This window comes from Sphaeramia orbicularis, chromosome 9 (genome assembly GCF_902148855.1).
Source record: "Sphaeramia orbicularis chromosome 9, fSphaOr1.1, whole genome shotgun sequence".
In the NCBI taxonomy this organism is placed as follows: Eukaryota; Metazoa; Chordata; class Actinopteri; order Kurtiformes; family Apogonidae; genus Sphaeramia; species Sphaeramia orbicularis.
The window spans coordinates 30,878,679-30,890,010 of NC_043965.1; the positions used below are offsets into that span (position 1 = coordinate 30,878,679).

Consider the following 11,332-nt stretch of genomic DNA (forward strand, 5'->3'; position numbering starts at 1 on the left):
AATTTTAAACAGTCATTCATGAAGCCACAATATCTGGTATTGTTCTGCATTATAATATATTGTCGATCTTTGTTGATTTTGTATATATGTAACATTGTCTTGTAAGAGTTTTCTCAGACAAGAACATTGAATTAATGAATCCATTCATTAAGCTGATAACCATTCAACTACTCACATTGTCTGACTAGTTACCACTGCCTTATTAAAAGTATGAGTCTTATCCACAGTGGATTCTGAAAACCTTCTCAGAACTTTTTTTTTTTTTTTTTTTTTTAACAAATAATTTAAACCTCAATCACAAATCTCTATTGTACATTCCTTCTTAACACAATATGAAGTCAAGCTTTCAGTCAGATTGCTCCATCATAAGCATTGCATATGGTCACATATCTACGTCCTATAAAATGACTATTTTAAGGACTTTGAATGGATACAGGCTACTCCACATACAACATACAACTTTAGCATCATCCCTATATAGAGTTTGTATGCAGGATAAATAACATTTGCATCTCTTGGCACCTCCACAGTGTACTAAATTAGATACACAGACTTTTAGGGCATGAGTCAGTATGAGGTAGATGATTAAGTTGACAAAAAGTGATGGAAAATGTATGATGTAGAATTTGGAATCACATTCACCAGGATCTCTGTTTTCTCCTTTTCTCCAAAAAGATAGAAGTGGATGAAGACTGGCAAAAGCCTATGACTGCTCTGAAAGGATACACATGGAGGCCCTGCCTTTGGTAATGAGACACACCATAAGATCACTAGCTGCTCTGTTTGTGTAAGCCCCCTAAACACTGAGCATGATTCAGACTTATTCTCCCACACACTCTGTTTACACTTGTGGTTCATTGAGGTACTATTAATTTCTCAGGTCTGAATATTCAGGCACTGACATTTCATTCAAGATTTTGTGTGAATTTTGCAAATGCCCGTGTGTGTTTTATTCTGTTTGAGCTTGAAAACAACGTCCATGCCAAAAATAAACACATTAATAAGTAGATCTTTATTTTCCATCTCGAGAAACCAAAGTGTAAGGGGATGTTTATGTATAAATATCACTAGAAATATGCAGGGTATTTTTCACCATTTGGCAATCTGAAGAAAAGTGATCCATGACGCTTTGTCCACTGTCATCTCTGTGAACGTCTGCGGCTTCCGATCACTTTTCCACTACTACTTCACCCGGAACTCACATGTCCAAATACAGATATGTAGGGGCGGGGCCGGACACTGCCTTATTTGGAGTTTCCAGTTAAGCGGTCACTTGGGCTCCAAGTCAAAGCAAGTCTTTGGATTTACAAAGCGCTGCAATATTTACAAGCGATTAACTCTGCGTCAGTTGGGCTGTTTTTCTAAGACAGTGTTGCAGCATGGCAGGAGTTTTAAACCAGTATTCAGCGGTAGAAAATCTATTCACCAAAACTGAGACCCAAATCATAAACTTTTGTGCGTCTTATTTTGGATAGATCATTAAAAACCCAGAAAACAGCCTCAAATTATAATTGGTAATATATATATATATATATATATATATATATATATATATATATATATATATATATATATATCACCAAAAAAAAAGCAATTTAAATGATTAGTAAATAACAAAGGAGTGTATTTGGGCTGTGGTGCATTTCTGCAAACTCTTAAAGCTCACAGTGTACAAAATAGTGCAGAATTATCTTTCCAATGCAAATGTACATGTTTCCCACAAAGGACAGGAGCAGAAGAAGGACGCAGCTGGAAGTGGCATGGAGATGTTGTAAACTTTGTAGCTATCTATCGGAGCCTTTGCCTCCACTGTAGTTTCCACAGACTGACGCGCGGAGAACCTGGCACTGAGAGCTCTGTCCATATATGGTCATCTACGTCACACAAATGTTCCATCCCCCTATTTAATACAGGCGGACTGGAGTCCCCTATCTAGCTCCAATAGAGCAAGTAGAGCCGCTCTTGTGCAACCAACACCACCACCTCCTCCATTGATTCACAGACTTCAAATTCCCCCACAAGCAGCCCATCAGCTTCCACAGTGATCAGATTAATAACAACAATAGCTTGTGATCACACAGGAGGAGATACCGGCGCTGCTCGTCCTCCGCGGGATACTTGGATAGCTACAGCAACAAGGATCCATCCCTGCGCTTGATCCACACCTGTGTTTTCCACTTTGAGAACACCCGCTGTCCGTGTAATTACTTGGATACCTGCGCGTTGTCCTTTTTATAAATGTCGGACTGTATATAACTGCTATGACAGGGAAACTAGCGGACAAGCTCCCTCTTACCATGAGCAGTTTAATAAACACGATCCCTGACAGTCTCTACCCAGAAGAGGACATCCCGACGTCTATGAATATTTTTACCAATACGGAATCTATTAACCACTACTCGCAGATGAACACAGGTAAGATTTTTTTTTTTATTATTTATTTTTTCTGTTCTCTACCTACTTTTCTTTGTGTATTGTTAAAGTGGGTGAAACTGTGATGTGCGCGTAAAGGCAACAGTTGTCTAGAGCCGCTTGGAGCACCTGTTTGCGCTCTGGCTGTGGCGCACAAAGAGCAGATGCCCGTTCTGGATACTTTTTCAGAGTCAGATTTAACACTGTCCACTAGGAATTATACACACTTTAAGAATATCTCACTTCCAAACATATAGTTAGTGGAATTTAATTTTAATTTTCTCCGCGATATCTGGGCAGGGAATGCCGATATTATGTGCTTTCCAAACGCAACTGGACTCATCATAAAACTTTTTATATTCCCGTGTCCTTTGCGATGAGGTTCCATTAACCTTGTGCAAATCAGCTTTAATTCAAATGATTTTTCAGTCTTCAAATCTGAGGCGTGATTGAGGAAATATATTTTGGTATGGAACGCTTGTAGAAAAGGCTGTTTGACGCTGAGTCCTCTAAACCGCAATAGGGTATTGATTAACACTCAAGTGTTTGTGTTACAAGGAAATCGTGTGAAATTAATTGATGTGGTCGGAAAAAAAAATAACCGCAAGTGATTTATTGATGTAATATTCACCAGCAAAGACGGTCCAAGCACTTTGGACAATGACTTTCATTCACAACTCTTTTAACATGTCACAGATTGGGTATTAGTAGGCGTGTGTGGCAGCTTTTCCCAATATGAAACATGTTTACACGCCAGGCCCGTGGACCCCCTTTTATTTACTACATTGCGAGGCCCGGTCTATTAATTGCTTTATTGCACATTTCAGATTAACCTGTATTTGTGATCAATTCAGGCGCCTGCATAAAATGACTTGTTAGTTGGGTTAATTGTCGCAGATTGGCATTAAATCAATCCCTGACTGCACTGCTTCACCTTCTGGGGCGATGGGTCAATGATTCACGGGGGGAAAAAATACTAAATCTATACTTCCTTGATCTAAATGAGTATGTTCTAGTGACAGAAATTCTAAATTCCAATCCCCAACCCCCCGAACTTCAGGTAATCTTTCTTAACCTATTATCAGGTCTTTTTGTCTATAAATGAAGTCTGAATTTGGTCTGAAATAATTTCCCTCAACGTGCGCCAGAAAGTGTGTGTTAGAAATATTACCAGCGTCAGGACTGAAATAATAGGCTGCTCTTAAATCTGAAATTAAGTGCAGTGATTTAAATACACGAGATGCTGACCAAACACACATCTGACATTTTTCTGTGATAAAGCTGAAATAAAACGTGTTTTTTAAAGGTAGGGGATTTTTTTGACACAAACGGAAAGCGTTTTTAATGCACAGGTGTGTGTGTGTGTGTGTGTGTTTCTGTTTTTAACAATGCCTGATTTTTTGAAGAAATTCCAGTTGCATAATGTAAAATTAATTGGTAATAAATGTAATTTTTGCATGTATGTTATTTTTGGGAATTAACAATAACACATCCTCTTGGCCAAAGTTTTTTCCCCCTTGTTAATTAAAGGGTTTTCTTTGCTGAGTTTTTCTTTACCCGCATTGAGGGTCTTAGGTATATGTACATATTGTAAAGCCCCTTCGGTTAAATTTGTGATTTGTGATATTAACTTATATATAAAATAACTTGTTCCTCTCTATAATGAAGATACAGGTGTAGCAGGTGTGTGCTGTATCCCTCACTTCTGACCTGTAACAAAACAGTTATCTTTTTTTTCCTTATTCTCATTCTTGCAGCATATCACTTTGTTCATATTACCTAAAATGACTAAATATTTAGAGTGAAATGCAATAATAACATCTCAGCCTAGTTTTCTTAATGCCATATCTAAAGCAAAATTATGCTACAAGTACTCTCGTACTTCATGTGTTAAATTGTATAATACAGGTAATTTGTTTCTGTTTGTTTCATTAGAATTTGCCATTTGCCAAATTCCAGTGGGCTGTAATTACTTGGACCGAATATACATTTGTGTATGATTTTTTTTCCAGAGAATGGAAAAGATTTCTTTTTAAAGTTCTGTTTAAGAAATTATCATTTTCAAATGTCTCACATTTAGCCTTCAGAACATATAAACACATTTTCATTAACTATATCTACATTTAATGGTTTTTAAAGCATCTTTGGAATGAGTTAGATGTCTGTCTGACAGTGTGTGTGTTTGTATGTGTGTCTCTGCATGTGTGTGTGTGTGTGTGTGTTCACATGTGTGTATTTGGTGTGAAGTCTAAGACAGTGTAGATTAAAAATATCAAGAAATGTATTAAATTGTGGTTAAGCTCACTCACGCCTAGACTGGATAGGAAACACTTAATTTTTTCCCCCATTATGTGCAGATGTTCTATGCTGCAAATGTGTTTTGAATCCTTGAGCGTGATAGATGTGATAGATGTGGCGTCTGCCTTATAAGCCTCCCTGCTGTAAAGAAATCAGATCTTGCCATTCAGTTTGGCTGTCCTCCTGAGGGACACAATGACTGGATCAAAGGGGGTGTTTAGGTCTTGATTTATGAGAGCTTGTGGGATCTGAGAGAGAGAGAGACACCACTGTCTCAGATGCAGCAGTCAGTCACTTAACTTACAGGTCTGACAGCGTTCACAGTTCTTTATGAACTGTATTGGACTTCTTTTATTTTTGATCTCTTGTTGGTAGACTATTACAGAGACATGCAAAGAATCTGACTTTTGGGCTAATCCAGGACTGTCACTAAAATCAAGCAAGTCCATAGAGCTTGACAAAGTAAATTTTCTATACTTTTTTCACAACTTGTGCCACATTCTCACTTTTGCAGGCTTTTCTTCTCAACTGATTGTGTTCCATATTCATGTTTGAGCAAGCATGTGATTGATTTTTTCCTGATAGTTTTTTATATGCTTTTATCTAGATAATATCATGGATCTGGGCATGGGAAGTGAGAAAGGAACTTCAGAAATTCAATATGGATCCAGCTTCCAGTCCAACCGCAGCGGGCAGACTGTCACCTACCTGGGGAAGTTTGCCTTTGACACCCCTCCGTCAGGTGGCATCGGTGGCTCTGGCTGGTGCTCTGATAACAATATCATCAGTCTAGTCAGTGCAGGAATTCTGGGCGTTTCTCCATCACCCGGCACGGTAACGACGCAGACATCTTCCTCCGCAGCCAGCATGGGCGGACAGACGTCAGATATGGAGCAGGTATACGGTCCGCCGCTGCCTGCCTATTCCACCTGCAGTGACCTGTACCAGGATCAGGTCTCCTTCCACCACAGCCCTGCCACCAGCACAGCCCTAGCCTACCCTGGCAATGACTATCATTCCACATCCAAAGCCTCCATGGATGGCAGCCTCTTCTCCATGATCCCTGACTACAACCTTTTCCATCATCAGGGGGAGGTTGGTGTGATGGAACACAAGCCCTTCCAGACCATGGACCCTATCCGAGTCAACCCTCCACCCATCACACCCCTGGAGACCATCAGAGCATTCAAAGACAAGCAGCAGATTCACCCAGGTTTCATCGGCGGGCAGCAGCACCCACCTCAACACCACCCACCGCCACAGACTCTGACACTCAAACCCATTCGACCACGGAAGTACCCTAACCGTCCCAGTAAAACACCTGTCCACGAACGGCCGCACGCCTGCCCGGCAGAGAACTGTGACAGACGCTTCTCACGTTCAGACGAGCTCACACGTCACCTCCGCATCCACACAGGTCACAAACCCTTCCAGTGCCGAATATGCATGCGCTCCTTCAGCCGGAGTGACCACCTGACCACGCACATCCGCACGCACACGGGAGAGAAACCCTTCTCCTGTGAGTTCTGTGGACGCAAGTTTGCCAGAAGTGACGAGCGTAAGAGACACGCTAAGGTTCACCTGAAACAGAAGGACAAGAAGCCAGCTGACAAAAGCGCTGGGGCAGCTGGGAGCCACAGCTCGCCACCCAGCTCCTGTGGGGGGCCAACAGTGGGAACATCATGACCATCATCACTATGTGCACTTGGACTGGACCCTCACAATGCCCCATAAAGAGACTTAAGAAGAAGGGATCACATCTACTATGAAATAAATAGGTGACTCTTTTCCTCTCTTTTACATCCCCTGCTCTTTTGAGTTAATCCTTCTATTTTTGAGATGGATGCCTTTAGTTTAAGTACGAGGGGAAAGGCTGTTACACCCTTCTCTTTCAAGCAACTCAGAGCCTCAGCTACTGTAACACAGTGCCAGCACAAAGACAGGCACCTTGGCACACTTTGTCCAAAAGGTCACAGTGTATCTGTAAGTTTAGGGGAGGATACACTTTTGTAAATTTTTCTGATAATTTTTTAATTGGAAGGATGCCAGAGCCCATCATAGGGATTGAAACAGACAAAATTACAGTGGAGCTTAGTTAAATGGTGAGTTGTCTGGGATGTATGCATTAATTTTATTAGGCTGTTTAAAAGTGCAATTGGTTATATTTGTGTACTGTCATGGATACCTTATTAGTGGCACTTGACTGTCTTTCTGTTGTTTTTGTTGAGGTGTAGTGTTTTTCCTTTCTATTTGAATGTTGTTTTCTCAAAGAATGTGCCAAATGTATTGTGGTAATACAGCCAACCTTGTTCTTATTATTGTGCCTGATATTTGCCAAACACCAGTGATATCAGCTTAGCACACATGTTCAGCTAAAGGAAAGATCAGATTCACTGTTTCTCACATTTAGATTTACCTGCACAATTTGGCTAAATCTAGCTAATGACTGAATGGGTCACAACTCTGTGGAAGACTCACAGCAAACACGTCTTGTCGTTTTACCTGTGCTTGTAAAACAGATATGCCTGCAGCAGCAATTCATGCCTTTTCCAGTATTTACTTATTTGTAGTCACTTTGAGACACTGTGTAGTTTTTGTTGCCTTTTATATGGTGGCTTTATGTGGCGTTAACAGAAAATAATTTTCATGGCTTGTTTCAAAAAAAAATTTCCCCAACACTGTTTTTTTTTTTCCACTTGTGCAGTTATATGCAATATATTCATGACATATCCCACCATAAATCAAATTAACTGAGAGCACATTTAGACAGACTGAACTACTTAAAAATATGACACTGGGTTGCAAATCAGCACTATATGAAAGCAAATATTAAAAAAGAAGAAAGCAGAGATAATTGAGGCCCTTTGTGCTTCACAGTATGTGGACATAGTTGAAGTCACTAAAAGACGCAGCAGCATATGGTAAGAAAAAAAAAAATCCACATACATGTTTACACCTTTTAAAATACTGAGAGACTGAGAGCTGAGTTGTTAACTAAGGGGTTGTTGTTTTTTGTACAGTATACAAATATGTATGCAGGTAGCTACAGTAGAAGTTTCACTTTTGTACTCAAATGTCAAATGCACCATAACTCAGTATTAAATTGTGCATATATGTGCATGCCTACATGCACTCTATGTAAATACAAATGTCTGCATAAACAAGAACTTTCAATTGACTGAATGCTTGTGCAGAACATGTAAAGCTTTTAGTAATGTAGTTATAATACAGAATATTTTGTTGTCATAGGTCATTGCAAACATTTTGGAGCACTATAATAGTGCCAAATACAGTGTGTTATCTTCCATTGACAAAAAAAGCACTTGCGCCATCTGTACACTTTAAAGTGGTAACTGGTTTGAGAAAGCACTAATGTGTTCTCTGAATAAATGAAAAGATTTTTTTTTTTTTTATATTTTGTATATCTCCATTTTAGTTGTAATCATTTATTTCAATTATTTCAATCAGCACATCTTCCCTACTGTATCAGCACTGTTAGATTTGAACATAATCTGTGTTCATTCAGTCACAGGAACTTTCAGGGTGACAAACTGGTTATTCTCACATGGGTAGGTGACTTCACAATTGGTTTGTCTAAAAGCATGCAGTACATTGCAGGGCAGTGCCAACGTATTTCACCTCTGATTCTGATTCCTTATTGATATTGGTCCTACTTGTTTTGTCCTTTGCATCCTTTTACTCTACTTTTTACTGCATGACCAAAATGACAAATGCACAACAATAATCACATTTGATACAATTCAGTGACCATAGGGAAATTGCCTTTTCTAAGAAATTTTCACCTTGTAAGAACAGGAGACATTTATATGTCTTTATGGTTCGATGATGCATAAAGGTACAACAAATCCTATTAAAGTGTTTTTGTCAACTTCAAAATACATTGCTTACATTAATAAAATGATAACAAAAAAACCCTAAATAATACTGCATATGAAAAATTAAATGTGAGGAATAAATTAGATATGAACAAATACAGTTATTAAGCAACATGATATAGGCATAAAAAACTAACATCACGGTTCTTTAAACAAATAAATAATTTTGATTAGTTACATTGCCATAATGTTTGCCTGGGAGGGTAATGACCGGGTCAGTGTGGTGATACAGTTTCTTATTTCATTAGAATCCTTACTTGATCAATTTTATTGATGAAATATCAGATACAAGAAACACTCTTCTCTCAATTTAATTAAACAGACAGTGTTTCTAGTTATAAACTAATGCTCTTTGACTGTTAGAGTGTGTGCTGCATTTGAGACTGAGAATAAAAAAAAAACATCAGCCGGAAATAAATACTGTACCATTCAGTGGACACAGCGATTAGACTAAAAGAAAATATCGACTCAATAATGCAAAGGCCAGTAGAAAAGTTCAGAAAAGCCGCTTCAAAATGAGCTTCCAAGCCCATGCTTTCCCTTTCCTGTAACAACCAGTTTTTCACTGCTGAGCTTCCTGGCAAGTATCCACTTATTTTCCAATTAATTTGGCCTCAGAGACTCCTTTCTCAACTCATCTACATGGTTAAATGAACAGACCTCCTTGCACTTTTTGAGATTCACACACTCTGTAACATCTAATTGTAAATCAATACTTCTGTATTACATAAATATGTTAATTTATGGATGGTCATCAACAACTGTATGTTTTATGTGGTCATTCCAATAAAATGCAATTAAATTAACAGCCAGACTTAATAGCTCCTTAAAACGGTAACCTTTTTCAGACTGAAAAATAAAATAATATGTCCAATTTCTGATCTGGAGAGTCAGACGTGGATTTTGTAAGGTTAAATCTTGTGATGAGTAATGGCTCTGATGAAAAACTGTAGCACATAGGCTCCTGGAGCTTGGAAACATAACAAGTGATCAGAAATACATAGAAAACACAATATGTTTATCTTAAATGTCATATAGCTGTATCAACAATAATTTGATGTGAGATTATAATCATTGTAGACTCTGGATTATTTTGAATTTATTTGACCAAAAATGCTCCTGTGTGCTCTTGATTTGACACTTGCTAGTGAGAATGGATGTTTTTAATTATAGTATATTGAATGTGGCTCCTCTGAGAGAAAACTGTGTTTATGTTGCTTTGTGTTAAGGAATGATGCAGAGTAAGGCGGAGACGACACCAAACTATTTCCATGTCTAAATGAAGCCATGTAATTACGACTTTGCAAACTCGATATTTCATCGCTCATATCCCCTGACTGTGTTTGTCACTTTTGTTTTGTAACATTTTGTAATAGACAGATAGATTTTACAAAATGTAATCCAGCCTTCTCAATACAGTTTGGCAGTTGAACAATACAAGCACCATGTTCTGCAGAACAATAAGCCTACATTGTATGGGTATGTGTGAATGCTATCAATACATGTCAATGACCTGTTAAAAAAAAGTCAGAAACAGTTATTTCTTAATATTGTTTCTCCAAGAATAATATATGTTTTTATGTTTTATTGTCCAAAAGTGGGTGGCTGAAAGCTCTGAAATTGGAATTTGCCTCATCCTCGTTCTCTGCTCTATGTTGGATCTGAGCCAACATCAGCAGCCATCTTTGTGCCAAACTGGGTTGCAGGGTTGGCTGATCAAAAACAATATGTGATGAGAACTCCACAGGAGCAACAAATCATAAATGTGACCTCTGTCTGCTCGCAGTTGAAGGCAGCCTTGTACTAATGTTTGTGTCTAACTGTTTGATTTAGTCTCTGTGAAGTTGGCCTTGGGCAAGGCAATAGACTTGGACTCATTCATGCCAATTAAAAATTACAGGACAAAAAAAATCTCACCTTTAAAGATATTTAAATAACATGTAGATATTACAGGCTACTCGTGTCATCTTATGGACTATAGGGTGGCTTCAGGGAATTTGTTGTCTTCAGCAGTGACACTATGGTGTTCAGATGGAGTCTATACTCACTGTTTTCTGTTGTGTTGTGTTTCCTTTTCATTACAGTATATCCTCATGTTTGCATGTGCACGGAAATGTTCCATAGTACTGCCCTTAGACGCTGTGGGCGGTGCTCAATTTCTTTATTATGCATGAAAATAAAAGTCACATTGGATGAAATGGGATAAACCTAACAACAATTCAAGATGATGGACAATTGGAAACACACACTGGGATAACTGTTTTGTTGGTTGCTTTATTTTATTTTATTTTATTTTATTTTTCAAGAAAACAAGGGGTCTTGTTTAGAATGTTGTTGATGTCTTTAGCCTATTTCATGTTTTTATTACCTTATAATAAGGTCATTTTATGATGAGCTGAATATTGAAATGAATTTTACTATATCCTTGTGATGGGGAGATGTGCTCCCCTGTTTACCTGGCAATTCAGTTTGTTGTAATGCAATTGTTATTTCTATGTAAGTACTTGAATAAAGAAAAATATCACTTGCCCTCAGTTCACTTTGGTCTCTACACCACCGCATATAAGGTGCACGTCAAACACACAATAAAACAGAAAATGCCTCCTTTACATATAATCAGTGTAAAATATGCGAAATGCAAACATCTGCTATTATAGTATTAACAGAATACGACAATTACTATAATTTACAGTCACGAATGAACCTGTCATAGAACTTCCTTAGAG

General features: G+C 38.3%; 1 protein-coding gene across 1 annotated transcript; it reads left to right on the forward strand.

Annotated features, from left to right (window-relative positions):
- Positions 1-1,928: 1,928 nt before the first annotated feature.
- On the forward strand, positions 1,929-11,135 carry egr3 (early growth response 3). The gene is made up of 2 exons (XM_030144430.1): positions 1,929-2,415; positions 5,318-11,135. Exons 1-2 carry the CDS (start codon positions 2,262-2,264, stop codon positions 6,394-6,396), a joined length of 1,233 nt encoding a protein of 410 aa, XP_030000290.1. The 5' UTR covers positions 1,929-2,261; the 3' UTR covers positions 6,397-11,135.
- Positions 11,136-11,332: the final 197 nt, after the last annotated feature.

What these genes read in the sequence shown, in the direction of transcription:
- egr3 (XM_030144430.1), top strand. Translation starts at nt 2,262, where the DNA reads ATGACAGGGAAACTAGCGGACAAGCTCCCTCTTACCATGAGCAGTTTA. An exon ending in CTACTCGCAGATGAACACAG is followed by an intron (nt 2,416 to 5,317) that starts GTAAGATTTTTT and finishes GCTTTTATCTAG; the next exon opens with ATAATATCATGGATCTGGGC.